The following is a 16,479-nucleotide window of genomic DNA, read 5'->3' as shown; positions in this document are numbered from 1 at the left end:
TATTAATTTCATATTTTATATTTGTTGTTTGCCCTAAGGACCATGTAGCTTTGCTTCACGGAAGAGGCCGTTGTCTTGTTCAAAATATAAAATTTACCGGTCTCGCAATTCTAACAAGCGATCGAGATCGCTGGCTCCACGCGCGTTGTTGCATTGCTAATGTGCGAAACCGTGCCGGACTAAGCACCAACCAGAAAATCACCATGGGACCCACTCCACAGTGGCTCTCGTGCTACGAAAGCGCGGTGCCGAGGCCGCTCTCGCGCTTCAGGCATGCGAGACCATGGGTCTCACGCACATCTCTCGCGCGCCAGTAATGCCACACCACGGGCCCCACAACGCTACTCCTCTCGCGCATTGAAAAAGCGATACCGATCCCGGTCTCGCGAGGGCAATCAGCGAGACCGTTGGGTCCATTCCTGCTCTCTCTCCCAAATCGCAAGACCGGATTAGGTCATCTCTACGTGGTGCTCTCGCTCAAGGGAAAAGCGATACTGCATCGGTATCGCTTACCCAATAAGCGATACCGGAGCTGACGTCACGCTTTCGCTTATTGATATTGTGATACCGTGTCGGTATCTCTCAATCCTCTTGCGAACCTCGGTATCGCGCTTTCCTCCCGCGATTTCAATAGTATATTTGTGTAAGTCGACCAACATCTGGTATATTTATGAAAAAAATATTTATGAACAGTATATTTTCAAATTTTTTTCAGACAGGAGAAGCATACACACAGGTCACAAGAGACAGGTCGAGGTCTATATCGTGCTTGTGTCGGAGCAGCTTCTTCCCTGCTCCCTGCTTAGCCATATATGCGGGTCGTGCGCGGCTTCCGCCGATGACCGCGCGCAGCGGCTTGGATATGCTACTTTCCTGCGACACCTTCTCCGCCGACGACCGCAGCTGCTTGTCGGAGATACGCGGCACTGACCGCTCAACCCTGCCTTCGCAGTGCCTCTACCGCCGCCGCTCCTGAAAATTAAGGTCAAAACAACCAAGCAATATGGGCTTGCCCCATATAATCATATGCGCTGACGTGGCGAAGGGTTGATGTGGCATCCAACGTATCATCCACGTGTGCAAAAACCATCATAAACAGCCCAAGGGGGTCAAATATCAAATATTGACAGTTCAGAGGGTGTATTATACCCGGTTTCGTAGTTCAGGGGTATATTTTAGACAAGTTAAAAGTTCGAGGGTGTAAAATGGACTTTCCCCAATTTTATATACTAAAACTTTATATCTGGTTCTAATTCGAATCAAGTGATTTTACATATAATAGTTTCATAAAGTTTCTACTTGTAGGTTTATATGTATAAAGTTTCGGCTTGTAAAGTTTACAGTATATACATTGAGTTTGGGTTCATAAACTTAAAAATGAAAAAGAAACCACGCAAATGCAAAAATGGAAAACGAGTGCTTCGTAGGGGTTAGGCGCACGAACATCCACGCGTTAAACCTACCCGTTATTAGCTACACAAACGACATTCATCAACGGATCCACGGAAACGTATCTTTTGAAGGGCTTGTGCGTGTACGCCCGCGTGGACACCCTCCTACTTCAATTTTCATGTGCATGATGTCTGATTTATAGATAAAGCTTTATACATAAAAATTAGGGCATTTACAAATCTGCCACTATTTTTTTTTAATTTTACAAGGATGCTACTTAAATGAAAGTTATAGTGATATTTTTGCAATTTCGTAGTGGTCGTATTATGATAACGATTTAAATTAGTGGCAAATTTACAATTGCCCCCCAAAAATACATGTATAAAGTTTCTACATATAAAGTTGTTGAAAGCATGTCACGAGGGCCTTCGACCGAGGCTGCCGAAACCAGATGGGCTTGGGTGAAACGCCAGCTGAGAAGACTAAGGTTTTCGCCTCGAACGTCTTCGCCACTGAACCAAAGAAGTTATAAGGCTTAAAATGGCCTTTCGCCACTTGAGGGCCCATAGTGAAGCCCATTAAGGGGCCCAAGGCAAAATAGATATTAGACACTAGTTACCCTCATAAATGTTCATGTACACATTAACTCTAGGACTAGGATGCATGAGCTTCTACTAAGACTATAAATAACCCCCTAGGGGCATGAAATGGAGGATCCCAATAATTTTCATCATTAATACATATTGTTGTCGAAACGACAACCGCATACGTCGAAAGACGTGGTTACTCAACAGTGGTTGGAAAACAGTAAAGTGTATTAAATTAAGAATTTTTCTCGGGATCCCCCTATTACATGGCCCTAGGGGGCTATTTATAGCCCCATTACAGATTCCCACTACTAGGGTTTAGGTTATACAGGGGAATTTACATGGTTACCCTTATGATAGGGACATTATGAAGGGCACATTGTGTCCTTTACACACACACGGGCCCCTACTGGGCCTAAACAGCTCGGCCTATCTATCTTGCGAAATCCCCCGAGGGCATAGCGGCCCGCCAAGTCTCCCGTTAACGGGTTTTGGTGCTATGGCGAAACCTGTGCCCGTGTGCCGAGGCTTTCGCCACATCATCTTCGCTCGTTCCGCCTTCTGTCGAGAACTCCACTTGACGAAGGTGGTGTTACCCACAATCACGGCTTTCGCCCATATGGCTTCGCTCTTGTCCTTTGGTGTGAGCCTGATACTTGAACTTTTCGGTTTCGGCAGGTTCGGCCGAAGGCCTTCCATGGCAAGCCTCCAACACATATGCTTTACTTTTCCACTGTGTGAACCACGTCCTTCGACATGAGCAGTTGTAATTCGACAACAAAGTTCATATGAATAATTGAGATGTGTATAAACTTGATAAAAAAAATCATGTGGATGCAAATAAGGAAAACGAGTGTTCAACAGACCAAACGCGTGAACATTCACGTGTTAGACCCAGGGTTTACGATTCCGAGATGGCTTTCCGTTTTAGGCTCTAGTGGAATGACGGTTTTCGCGAAATCTGGTGGAGAGCCGATAAATTCCGAACAAATTTCATAAACCAAAATTTAAATATAAATTCCCTGATTTTACCGATAAGCTCACAAAAACCGGTCGGCTTTGACAAAATTCTGAGCGAAATCATCAAAATTTCAATCGGTAACTAGAAAAAGAGGTAAACTGAAATTGTTTTCCTTTTTTAATTCATTATTCTTTTCTTTCCTATTGTAAATTTCAGTAAATACACGAAATACATTAATTTTTTTCAAAAATTTATATCCCAATAGGTTCTATGAATATCATACTATTTATTAGTTTTTTTATTTTTTTTTCTTTTTTATCAATTCAAATTTGAATTTGGATGAAACTTATCGAAATCTCAAACGGCTTTTATTTTCGAGCCTTGTCGAAACCTTTAAATTTCGCAGAATTCGACTGGTTTTCGTCAGAGTTGTGAACCCTACTTAGACATACCTGTTAGTAGGGGTGAAAACGGTACAGAAACGGACGGAAACCATCTTTATCGTTTTCGTTTTCATATTTTATTCGGAATCGGAATCGGAAACCCCGGATACGAAAATGGAATCGAATATTATCGAAACTGAAAACGGAGCGAAAACAAACCGGCGCGAATACGGTAACGAAAATTTATCGGAATAAAAACTCCCTCAAACTGATAAATCCAATTGAATAAATTATGTATGTTTAAAAGAGTAATGTTGTTGATAAATCCCCATGTAGGACAAAAAAATATTCTTATGTAATTTTAGTTTGCATAACAAATATTTTTTTAAAAAAAATAGCCAAACACCATGGTATTCACTATTCAGTGCTTAAAAAAAGAATCCAGGGTATTTCTTTCACAAAATTTCTGGTAATTCCGAGAAAATTTCCGACCGATTCCGAGTTCCGACAGAAACTGCCCTTATCATTTCCGATTCCGTTTCCGAGAAAATATTTCCGAATTTATTTCCGTTTCCGAAAAAATTCCGACCGACATATTCCGTTTTCGAAAAATAGGTTCGAATCCGGAAAGTTTCCGTACCGTTTTCACCCCTACCTGTTAGATGTTGCATAATCGAAAGCTACGGATGGATCCATAGGCTAAGCCAGAATCATTTCAAGTATCTCACACTCTCACGCGCGTGCATGATCTAGACGCGCGAACGCCCGTCCGTTAAACCCACTCACCGCCATGTGCGGCATATGCCTGAGTGCGAAGCATAGTCGCATGACGACCTACAGGGCTACAACTCCCAGTCCCAGCACTTTGCCGAGAAAAAAAAGAAAAGACCCAAACCGCCCATGACCCCGCGTCTCCGCCACATCGTGACACCGGACACCGGTGCTATGCACCACGAGAGCACGAGAAGAGACGCGCGGGTACAACTACATTCCACACGCGACTACTAGCTAATAGCAAAGCAGCAGTAAGTAACACGTTACACCGGCATCCCCCCAGGCCCCAACCCGTCAAAGCATAAGCCCACACAGCGGGAGAAACACTCGGCGGCGACCGGCCGTCGCGGCCTCGCCGGGAAGAGCAGGTTAATTAGCGGCCGCTCGATCGACGATATGGGGGGCAGCCTGGTGTCCATGCTGCGGTGGCCGCCGGACCTCGGCGTGCCGAGCCTGGCGGCGCTGCTGCCGTCGTCGGCGGCCGGCCACTACGCGGGCGCGCCGGCCCTCCGCGGGTGGCACTGGCAGCACTGGTGGCCGGAGCGGCTCGGCTCGGCGGTGCGGCGGTGGCCGGAGCTCGTGCAGGACTTTTCCCCCGTCGTGGACGCCGTGCTCTGGGGCCTCGTCACCGCCATCGAGTCCGTCGCGCTCTTCTCCATGGTGTGCTGCTTCTTCCTCTTCTGCGGCTGCACGCTATGATCGGTGCCACTCCCCCACCATATAGGGCGCGCGTACGTACGTACGTATGCATAATTGTATATGATCGCTTCCTAGCTCTGCTCTGAATCTCCCAACTGTTTTTGATTGATTTTTTTTTTCAGATGATTCTCCATTTTGTTGTCGGTTATTCACTGTGTTCATGCTTCATGGCAAATTAATTTAGATGCCGCTAATTGTATTGTACTGGTGCTTAGTGCGTAGATTTGTTACTGGATTTTGCTTGTCTGATGTATGTGCAGAGCAGTGAGGCAGAAGAACAGCAAGCACCATTGATAGTTTTGGGTGATGAAATGTTTGGGGAGAGGGATTGAGTGAGATTCGGTTGGACTAGTTGGTGCGGGTGCGCGGTCGGAACGGGGGTGAGTCCAACCCTCGAAATATCTTATGATTTTCTTAATCGTGGCGAGTCCATGAAACTACTATTTCCTACCTGATTATACTCGTCATAAAAATATAACAAAATAACTTCGACCACTATATTTTTTATTATAATATATAAAAATATTAATAACTGTATTAAAATATCAATAACTGTATTATGATTTTATGGAAGTAATTTTTAATCATCATATTTTATAAATATTTTAGATGTTATTTATAGTCAAAGTTTTTAAAGTTTAACAATAGTCTGATATGACAAATATTATTAACTGAGGAATATATAAAATTCTTTTTTTACTCCCTTGTCTCATATAAGTGCACTTACTCACTCCGTCACTTAAGAAAACTAACCTACCGGAAGTAACACATATTTTTAGATTAATAGTATCATAACATGTCACATCCAATTATATATTTGTTATTTAAGATTGAAGGAATATTATAGGATATGATTGAATTGTTCAGATTTATAGTACACACGTAGTACTAGGGTATTGGAAGTTTGGAACTGAAGGTGTAGTTAATACCAGTAGGCAGTAGCTGTTGTAGACAGTGCACTGATGAGTCGCTGATTGCATGTCACGTTTCGGTGTTGTCGTTCTGTCCTAGGACCTCGTGAAGCGCCACTGTTGCAGTCAGGACCATTTACAGGTTAAAACCATGATCCGATGACTGACCAAAATCCGGCTTCATTCCTACTAACACGGCCCTTTTGTTCAGAGAGCTGTGATGCTTTCGGACGTCGCATAACACGGCCTGGCTTCAACAGGCAATTTGGCGGCATCAACGTGTGTATAACTGTATATGCTCATAAAAGATTATCTACGCTTTGAAATTTATTTCGACTGTTACCGTAGAGTGTTCGAATGAAATGGTGTCTTTCTGAAGCTAATGAGCGAACCGCCACAATTTAAGATGACAAATTTTACTATAGGAAATCGTCGGTTTTAGCTAAACTCGTCGGACGAAGCGTCGCCTTCCTCTGCTGCCCACGCGCTGCTTCCCATCGACGGCGATGACCCCCATGGCACCAACGGACGGGATAGAGAGAGAAAAGAGATGAAAGAACTGACATGTGGATCCAGGGGGTAATTTTAAGAGTAATTTTAATATTTCAAGTGATTTTTCGCTCCTCTCCAACCAGAAATTATTATTTTAATAGGTGCGATGTCCACTGTCAAATTACCACGTTTATAGAGTATTTACTCCTAAAAGTCACTTTGTGTTGTGTTTTACAATTAAAATCGTGAAGTAACGATATACTGTAGAAAAATTTACCATTTGAGATAGCTTCGACACTTGATGTGTCGAGTATCCCCGCAAGATTACATAATTCTCTTTTATTACTAGTATTTTATAAACAGACTCCTAATATCTTCTCTGGATAACGAAATCCTTTTTATTAAGTAGGTATTTTAAACAGCCTCCTAATATCTTCTGTGGATATCTGCTGCTCGCAATGGCAACGTTTATTAATGAGATTGAGGGCATGTTTACTTTGATGAAAAAAACCTTATTAAATTTTAGTAATTTTGGCATAATTGCCTGCCAAAATTTTGGCAATTTGACAGCAAACTAAATATATCCACTTTTTTAATAAATTTATCAAAATTTGATAATGTTGAAAATGACATTAAAATGAAAAGGCCTGAGTAAGCGAGAGCTCAACAACTGAACAGCAGACAGACGTTAGCCCCCATTGCCCCACGTGTAGCAGCACCAAAGCGCGCCAGTAGAGAGTCGCCCCGGCTCTCGTCCACACAATGATACAAACAAAACTAAAAACGACCCGTCCGCTCGACACCTCGTGCTGCGCGGACGAAAAACAACGGAGCCCGTCGGTCCCGGTCAGCCATCTTATTTTGAGCGGCTGACGCGTGGGTCCTACAGTTTGTGATCTTTATATACGAATAACCCACGTTAGAGGGCAGTAGTACATGAGAACAGATAAACTCATATCCCCTTTAATTCAAAGAAAATTTATAGGAATTCAGAGGATTTTATTCTTATAGAAAATTTTCCAACATAGCCCTTTGAATCGAAGTAATGAACCCTATGAAATCGTATGGAATTCCTATGGAATGCCACTTCTATACGAGTTTTGAAGGAAATTTAACGTGAGGTAGGACCTCATGAAAATAATCCCTTGAGTTTTTATCTCTTCTCAAATTCTTATGGTTTTTCCTACATCCAAATCAAACGGTCATTCCTATATTTTTGTGTTACAATAATTTGTTTTACACTTGCATTTATGTTAGAATCCTATTTTTTTATTTCTCTTTTTTTATTCCTGTGATTTAAAGGGTTGAGAATATTATGTTAGAATCCTATTTTTTTTTATTTTTTTTTCCTGTGATTCGAAGGGTTCTTATTATTCTCAGGTGGGAGAGTGTGACGTGGTCGCTCTTGTCTCTCACGTGCCAGGATTGTAAGCTGCAGCGCCGGAGCCGGAGCTTAACGCCATTTGGTTGGTTGGTCCGGTCGCGAGAAGAATTTACCGCGCGCGGTGTTCCGTCCGTGCCGTGCACCACGAATCCGTTCTCAGCGAGGGTCGGATAAGGACGAGCATCCCGGGCTTCCTTCTTTCTTTGAGCGTCTACGGTTAAAACTCCTCTACTCGAAGGGTCACTGTCGCCTGTTATTGCCTTGCAAACGTAACCACGTTTTTCGGACGAATCAAAACTCAGCAGAATATGATATGCGGTCTCAATTTCGTAGCCTGCTCGATGCAAAGGCGAATGCTGCATTAATGAAGACTGTAGCAAGGCCACTTGCGATTGAAAAAGACAGGCGAGCAAGATTTATCCTGCTTCTGATTTTATTCCGAAACACGCATGGCACAAATTCCACGGATGCATTTTGCGTGCATCCAAAAGCCTTTCAATCAGCACAGCTGAATTAGCGTAACCGGAAGTTGTTAAAGGTCAGGACACAATTCGGTGTTCACCCTCAGCTTTGAAGATTTTCGCCCGTTATTCTTCCTGTCCTGGTAAAAAATTTGGGGGGATTACCGAGTTCCGGAACGGGTGCTCACTCGATCTTAAATCCAGATTTTAGATCAACCACCTCTTCGATATTTCTAGCCAAAAATTCTGCCTCTCCGATATAAGAATGTGGTGTTAGCTTCAGAAGCGACGATCGTGCCGCCTCTGGCAAGTCTAGATCTTCAATGAATTGCCGTATGCTGTCCTTGGTGACAGCCTGCCCTCTGGTCATTTCCTTCAGCTTCTCATAAGGTTCAGGGATTCCATACCTTCGCATCACCTACAAAGATGATATAATAATGTATGATATGCATCTGAGCTTGAAAGACGACAGACAAATGATGATGAATACAGTTGATGTATCTGGTGAAAATGCCAATAGGTGAAATTACCCCCAATATCAAACTTATAAGTTCTGAGAAATTTTCAAAATATTGTACGATGTAGGAGAATATGTCGTTTTCGAACCAAACAAAAGCAATTAAACTAACCATTCTCAGTATCAAAATTCACCATGAATACACCTGGCTAAAAACGTAAAAATCCTACCTAACAAAGCATTAAGGGCAATGCAAAATCACAAAACAAGCATCCAAAAGACACTTTCGACAATTTGAAAGCATCTGAAGAGGCGCACAAATTTCTAGGACAAACCAATACAACTCCTCCATGGAAGCATACCATTGTGAAAACAACCAGAAACCATATAGAGGACAAAAAGAATGGTCTTACTGTCTGTATTGGCTCTGCAAGGACCTCCCATGTTTGATCCAAGTCTTCAGATAACCGGGATTCATTCACCTAACAACAGGCAAAATTCAGCATAAATACAACGAAGTGTCATAGTTACATTTTGGCTAGTAAACTTAACAAAGTTAAGGTCAATTACAAAACAGACTAAATGTCTAAAATTCCAATAGTCCGAAAATGAAATTATGTGTAGTGCACAAAGGAATATCTTGTTTCTAGTACGACAGATACCCTGACTGAGGTCCTTCCTGTGCATATTGAGTAGATACAAATAATAGTTGGGGTAAGACCTAGCCACATCCATCACTTTATAGTTCACTTAGTCCAAAAACATAAAGTGTGGGTGGGTGGATGTGCATGCTTGGGCATCAACCATTCAGCATCACAGCATGCATAGAAAGACTTCAAATACAAAATATGCTAGTTCAATACTTGGACAATGATAAAATTATCTATACAAGAATAATTCAAGAAACAACCAAATCAAACAAGAGGAGGATTGTGGCCACCTACCTGAACCTTATTGATTCCTCGCAATGTAGCTTTGTAAGCCAAGAGTGAATGCCCTAATCCAACACCCAAATTTCTCAAAACAGTCGAGTCTGTGAGATCACGCTGACAGAGAGACATGGTTGCTCATTAGTTCAATCTTAAGTAAATAGTTAGGCATGTCTGACTGCTTGCTGTATTTTACATCAGTGGCAAGCTACAATTTTTGCATGCACATTGGTTGACCAAAATTGCGGTTGCATTGAAAAATGAGGTAAGAAAGCATTAAATTGTGCAGAGGTAAGAAAGTGTAGCGTGTGCCACGAGTTCGACAGAAATCCATGGACTATAGCCTAATAAAGCCAAACTTAAGAACACCATTTGTGGCAAGTTAGGCGTCTGTTCTTGCATGTGCATCAACAATGGATGATGTACTACCCCTTTTTCACAACTGGAGATAGTAAAAGTGGAAATTGAAGAGTACAGACAGTATTATACCTGCATCCGAGAAATTGGTAGCTTCATGCTTAAAGAAGACAATGTACCATTGGCTATAGTCAAATTGCCGTCACTATTTTCGAAATCAATGGGATTGACTTTGTGAGGCATTGTGGAAGATCCAACTTCACCAGCCTTTACTATCTGGAACAACATTTGGAAGGATGCAGTAAGTTCAAACAGAATCTAAAACTGTAGACCACTAAGTTTTTCCCACTATGTACTAAACGAATTCAACCAAACCTTAAAGAACAGTCCTTGCATGTTAGTATTACCTGCTTGAAGTAGCCTAGTGATATATAGGTCCACATGTCTCTATCGAAATCAGTCAAGACATTGTTAAACTGAACAAATAGATTGAAGAGCTTCGAGATATAGTCATGTGGCTCAATCTGTAAAAAAAAGTTAAAACTGCGTCAGACCAAAGAGTATCATATGACTTTAGAATTTACAGCGCAGTTAGATAAATGGAAAGTGTATTAATAGGAAATTCTCCACACCACCATAGTTCAAGAATAATAACTCCAATAAAGCACTGAACTGGGAATACAAATGAAACAACTGGATATCAAAATAATGAATATAAACCACCTGGGTAACATAAGGATTGAACTCCAAGCCCAACGATTTGACAAAATCTTCTGCAACCTTAGGCCAGTCAACTTCTGGATATGCAACAACATCAGCGTTGTAATTTCCGACAGCTCCAGCGAATTTCCCTAGTATCTTGACCTCAGAAAAACTATTTCCTATGCTTGACAATCTGGCCGCAAAATTCGCCATCTCTTTTCCCAGAGTTGTTGGCGATGCTGGCTACAAGCAGGAAAGTGGAAATCTAAGCTAGCGTTATAACTTCTAAGCATATAGCATCGATTACAGTGACTCTGTGTACATATGTACGACAGTACAAGCATATATTACTGAGTATACTTCAGAGGTGGTTCTCGTACCTGTCCATGAGTTCGCGACAGCATAGGGATGGTTGAATTTTGTGTTGCCAAGGAGCACATTGCTTTGCATATGTCCATCATAACAGGGAACATAACTGTATTTACCCCCTCTTTTAGAGCTAATGCATGTGACAAGTTGTTGATATCTTCAGAAGTACATCCAAAATGGAAGAACTCCAACACCTGGGGACAAAGATACACTCAACAGCTAGCAACGAAGTAATAGTATGTTCAGGTATTGGTTCACACAGAAGGCTGACATACCTTTGCAATCTCTGGATTTGAGCTGCATTTTTGCTTGAGAAAGTACTCAACAGCCTTCACATCATGGTTGGTTGTTTTCTCAATCTTTTTCACTTCTTTTGCATCAGCAACACTGAAATCCTGGATAATCGCATCCAGGAATAACTGGGCCTCCTTGCTGAATGGAGGCACCTCATTGATCTCAGGGATTTGGGAGAGTTTCAGTAGCCACTTTACCTACAGAGCCAGAAGTCACTTCAGATAAGCAACATTGATTATAACACTAGCATCATGCCCCAGTTTCTGTATTTAACACATGAATCAAGCATCCTAGTTTATGTGAGGAAATGATGAAATACACTACAAATGATACGAGTGCAAAGGAATCCAAATAAATGATACCTCAACGATGACCCGGTATCTGATGAGGCCGAACTCACTGAAGAAGGGTTTCAGGTCCCTGGTAAAGCGCTCGTACCGCCCATCCAGCGGCGAAAGCCCCATCAGGCAGAAAGAGTCGAAGTCCTCTGCCCGCTGCATCTCCTCCAGCGACCTCGTCGCCCAATCCATCGGAGCACGCACCTAACCAAACAGACCCCCCCCCCCCCCCCCGTAAGGAACGACAACTACTCAAGCGGGAGTTCAGAGTTTGCACGGGAAGAGTCTCTGCTCACCTCGACGGCGGCGGCGCCTGATGCAGAGCAGCGCAAGCGTCGCGGCGGGACGCGGGACGCACCGGACGGGGCGGCGGCGGCGGCCGTAGCGCGGTGGGCCGCGGCCGCCGCGACGAGGGAGGCGGCGGCGGCGGCCGGAGCCTTCAGCAACGGCGGCGCCGACATGCTTGGGGGGTTGTCGTGTGGGAAAACCCTAGAGCGAGAAGGACGCGCGCGGCGGCTTTGCTGGGTGGCTGCAGGTGGGCCGTGCGGCGCGCGGCCGGAGAAGAAAGGAGGGCGGAGGAGATGGATAGGAAATGATTCGTAGGGTTTAAGGGGAGGGGGAAATTTTTCCGGGGGAGATGGACGGCGAAGTGGCGAACCGATAGATTCCAACACCCCCAACAAGTGGGCGATGCCACCGCGCCACCATGACCGTTCTTTTCTTCCAAGGCACATTTCCCTTCTGTCCCGGACTTTCTCAGCCCAGCCCAATCACCTTGCCTGAGCCCAATCACCAGCCCAATCATTCTTTTAGGGAATAAGTTCACCAGGGGGTCCCTCAACTTAACAGCGAGATTTTTTGTGATCCCTTAACCACAAAACCAGAAATGTGTACCCCTAAACTCCCTCAAACCGTTCACCGGAGGTCCCTCGGCAGTATTTTTGCCCGGTTTTGCTGACGTGGCATCCTAGTCAGCAAAAAAAAATTAAAAAGTACATGGGACCCACATGTATGTCAGCTGCACATTTTCTTTTCTCGTTTTCTTCAGTGAGGCGGCCGGGCAGATGAGGGCGTGGCGACAGGCGGCGGTGCGGGCACAGCGGCGCGCGGGGAAGAAGCGAGAGAGGGGAGAGGAAGTGGGCGCGGCGGCGGGCGGCGTGGAGCGAGTGCGCCAGCGGTGGCGGGAGAGGGGGAGAGAGGCGGCTGGGACGGCGGGAGCGGCGGGCAGGGCAGCGGGTGAGAGTGGCAGCGGAGCGGCGGCGCTCGTCATGCTCCAGCTCTTCACCGCCGGTGTCGTCGTCGTGTTGGTTGACCTCCACGAGCGCGGTAGACGGAGCAGCGGTGGGCGGAGGGCAGCGGGCGATTACGACGGAGCGGGGGGCCTGGTCGGCGAGCGGCGGGGAGGGGGGGCAAGTGTGGCTGCGGAGCGGCGGCAGGCGGTCGGCGGCGACCTCTTCGCCGATGCGGAGCGCCACCCCCTCTCCCGCTGGCCTCATCTCCGCCCTTGAAGACGAGGTTGATGGGCTCCTCATCGTCGTCGCCGTCCCCGGGTGGGAGCGGCGGCGCAGGGGGCTCGTAATCGTCGTCGTCGGGCAGGGCGGCCTTGGCGCTCTTCTCGCCAGAGAGGAGAGAGAGCCGGCCGAGCTTCACTCGCGAGCTTGTCGGCGGCAATGGCGTCCCTCCGCGCACGAGAGAAGAAAGGCCAAAAGCCCGTGAACGCATGCATGATAGCTATGGGTTCTCAAGTGAGGGATACATGCATGCAATAGAGAGAAAAAGACCAAAGCAAAAGCAGCTTGTGATTGATTTGCAGGCTGCACGGGTTGAAAGTGTATATGTATATATTCATGAATGAATGCATATATGCATGTAACTCTAGGCCTCGCCCACGGCGACGACGACGGTGGAGAGACGACGACGAGGGCGGCCACGGCGCGCGGCTGCTCCGCTCCGCCGCCGCGCTCCGCTGCCTCTGCTTCGCCGCCGGACGGCCGCGCCGCGTAGCCTCGCTCACGGCGACAACGACGGTGGAGAGCCGACGACGACGGCGGCCACGGCGCGCGGCTGCTCCTCCTCCGCCCACAGCCTGAAGGAGAAGAGGAGAGAAGAAGAAAAGAGAAGAAAAAAATGTGGAGCCCCACGTGTTTTTTTAATTTTTTTTTGCTGACTAGGATGCCACGTCAGCAAAATCAGGCGAAAATACTGCCGAGGGACCTCCGGTGAATGGTTTGAGTGAGTTTAGGGGTAGACATTTCTGGTTTTGTGGTTAAGGGACCTCGAAAAATCTTGCTGTTGAGTTGAGGGACCTCCGGTGAACTTATTCCTTCTTTTAGGGCATTCACGATTTCAAAAGTACAAATGACCTCCTATAGTATTTAATCCGGACACATGGCGCCCCCTTCCTGTTCTCAAGCGGTTTTGGCACTGAAGTAGCAATCCAGTCAAACAACATTTTTAAAAAATGGTGGGACTAAATTGTAAGTGCCTTTCCCTTTCTCAGCTCCAACGCCTAGCTCACCGGGCACTCCATGACCAGCGATCCACGTTAGTTGTTTTTGCCCTTGTTGAGCCAGCCAGCCACAACCATGCATCTCCTCTTGGTATCCATGTGCTAGGCAGCCAGCGATATCTAAGCTCGAGATGAGGTGAGGGAGGGAGATAAGATAAAGGGGGAAGAAGTCGATGTCACTTCATCCTCCACCTCACTAGACCCTGCCTAGAGCTCCACATTCGCCCACACTGCCACTAGCTCTAATTGATCCGCACCCTACCGCTCCAGTCAAAAAGGGAGAAAGAGAAGAGGTGATGAGATGCTGCGGTGCTAAAGCTCCTAGAAACACACATGGTGGAGATGGATCTCTGCAGAGGAGGCGGATGCGGTGTTGGAGCTCGAGCTCGCCTTTGCTACTGCTCGTGGGCAGTGGAGAGGAGGCAAATTCGCCGGTGGTTGGCAGATGGGAGAGAAGTGACGAAGAGAGGAAGAGTGCATCAAGATGAGGCGACCATTGACACGTGGGTTCAACCATTTTTTTAATTTGTTTTTTTGATGGGGTTGCCTCTTGTATGTCAAGTAGGACAAAAATATTGTTCCTCGCTAGGTTAAGGCGGTATTTTGTCTAGTTTGAAAAATTGAGAATATAAAATGTATGGTATTGGAGTTAAGAGGGATAATTTGTGCTTTTATAATAGTTGAGGGGGTGGGAGGTAAATTGGATTTAACCTTACTTGAAAAAGTTCATCTCTCACAATACAAGTGGCTTCAAGTGTCCACCTCAGAAGTTTTTTTTTTAATTTTAGCCCTTGTATATTTCAATCTACATGTAAATTAAAAAATACACTAAAATCAAATAAAACAAAAAAATAATATAAAAAACGTAGCGTAACCTAATCCAACATTTATTCCCCACCACCCACACCGGCAAAACAAATGAAGACGGGTGGCAAGGACACTGCCGGAGTCTAAGAAAAATAAGTAGAGAAGGTGGTGAGGGCGCTAGTTGTAATGGTCGAGGAGGAGGTAGATTACAGTGACTGCTGCTGCATCATGCATGAACAGCTCTAGTTGCACGAAGGTTGTCGTTAGCCGAATCTCCTTCCTCCCCTACCACCATCACCATGCCTCCCTTCCTATTGTTCGTTCCCGTCCTCCTTGCCACCACTGCAAATCCAACGTCCCGTTCCTGTCCTCCTCCTTGCTACCGCTTCAAATATGATGGTTTGGATGGTGCATGTGGTTAAAGTGCAACCTCGGTGGCACTGCTTAGAACAAACGGTCTCAACGAAAATTTTGTATGTAGTGATGGTTTGCGTGGCCCATGGTGGTGAAGACCCTAACAACGACAACAGAGCAGCTTGACGTGCTAATGAGGGACCGTTGCAGTATGTAGCGAGGTGACAAGATCAACCAATGCGGCTCCCCTTGAGTGGCTCTACATAGCAGGAGCCTTTTCTAGGTGAGGCACTCATTCCTTGCAAAGGGGCACAAGCTTCATGTGGAAGCCACTCGCCTCCACTCCTCTCTCCTTAGGCTGTGTTTGGTACTCTATTTTCCTAACTCTCCTCTCTCATTTTTTGCGCGCACGTTTTTCAAACTACTAAATGGTGAGTTTTTTTCAAAAAGTTTATATACGAAAGTTGCTTAGAAAAATCATATTGATCCGTTTTTGAAAAAAATAGTTAATACTCAATTAATCACGTGCTAATGAACCGCTCCGTTTTCCGTGCATAGGAGATGGGTTCCCAACCCCCACCTCCGAACACATCATTAACTACTTAAGTGCACTGTGAATGTTTTCAGTAGTTCATTTCTTTGGGATGAGCCCACAAGCCTAGATAATGTTCAAGTTAGGTAGTTTATCATTGTCCTACATTTACTTCTTTTTTGCTGTTCTTTATCCCAAGATTAAATCTTTATTATTCTTTATAAGGATCTAAATCACTTCTTTAAATGTCACGGATCAATGTACTGGTTTTTTATGGACGACATAGTGGAAATTATTGTAACATTTTTGTGAGCTGTGGTTCAATATGTCATATTAATTTGTGTACCTCATTGTGTATATCAAGATTAGAAATGTACCTTTTCATGGTCAGATTAATTTGTATCTTCGTATACCCAATGGATAAACACTAAAGCATCTGGAAGTAAACAACTACATTTATAAAGTGAGAAATGGTTCTCTATATATATCCCATATAACTCTTGTATCTCATTTCGTATATCAAAGATTTATGTGTATATTTTCATAAATGGTTTAGTTATTCATATCTTCATCTACATTGAGTAACATCTATCTCTACGTAAACGACTACATTTATCAAGTGCCCTTTTGTATAACTTTGACTCTAGATAGCAGTCATTGATAAACATAAGCATATCTGAACATAAATGACTACATTAAATGACTACACTTATTAAGTGACAAATCGTTCTCTCTCTCCAAATTAATCCGCGTATCATTTGTACATAAAAACTTATGCATATCTTTT

At 44.7% G+C, this 16,479-nt stretch overlaps 2 protein-coding genes across 2 annotated transcripts; one reads left to right on the top strand and one right to left on the bottom strand.

Moving 5' to 3' along the window:
• The first annotated feature begins 4,214 nt into the window (after positions 1 to 4,214).
• LOC4332643 (uncharacterized) lies at positions 4,215 to 5,000 on the top strand. The gene has a single exon (XM_066309114.1). The coding sequence runs from the start codon at positions 4,494 to 4,496 to the stop codon at positions 4,794 to 4,796; it is 303 nt and encodes a 100-aa protein (XP_066165211.1). The 5' UTR covers positions 4,215 to 4,493; the 3' UTR covers positions 4,797 to 5,000.
• Positions 5,001 to 7,975: 2,975 nt separating this feature from the next.
• LOC4332642 (uncharacterized) lies at positions 7,976 to 12,098 on the bottom strand. The gene is made up of 10 exons (XM_015777264.2): positions 11,787 to 12,098; positions 11,515 to 11,694; positions 11,134 to 11,349; positions 10,870 to 11,052; positions 10,511 to 10,732; positions 10,195 to 10,311; positions 9,920 to 10,063; positions 9,446 to 9,547; positions 8,915 to 8,983; positions 7,976 to 8,462 (listed from the first exon to the last, which is right to left on the bottom strand). Exons 1-10 carry the CDS (start codon positions 11,949 to 11,951, stop codon positions 8,229 to 8,231), a joined length of 1,632 nt encoding a protein of 543 aa, XP_015632750.1. The 5' UTR covers positions 11,952 to 12,098; the 3' UTR covers positions 7,976 to 8,228.
• Positions 12,099 to 16,479: the final 4,381 nt, after the last annotated feature.

Source organism: Oryza sativa, chromosome 3 (genome assembly GCF_034140825.1).
Source record: "Oryza sativa Japonica Group chromosome 3, ASM3414082v1".
Taxonomy (NCBI): domain Eukaryota; kingdom Viridiplantae; phylum Streptophyta; class Magnoliopsida; order Poales; family Poaceae; genus Oryza; species Oryza sativa.
The sequence above is the reverse complement of the archived record's forward strand: the minus strand, read 5'-3'. Positions and strand labels throughout refer to the sequence as shown.

Coding starts and splice junctions, on each gene's coding strand:
- LOC4332642 (XM_015777264.2), bottom strand. CDS start 11,951: ATGTCGGCGCCGCCGTTGCTGAAGGCTCCGGCCGCCGCCGCCGCCTCC. Junction 10,733..10,869: donor TGTCGCGAACTCATGGACAG/GTACGAGAACCA, acceptor TCCTGCTTGTAG/CCAGCATCGCCAACAACTCT. Junction 9,548..9,919: donor TACCAATTTCTCGGATGCAG/GTATAATACTGT, acceptor TCTCTCTGTCAG/CGTGATCTCACAGACTCGAC.
- LOC4332643 (XM_066309114.1), top strand. CDS start 4,494: ATGGGGGGCAGCCTGGTGTCCATGCTGCGGTGGCCGCCGGACCTCGGC.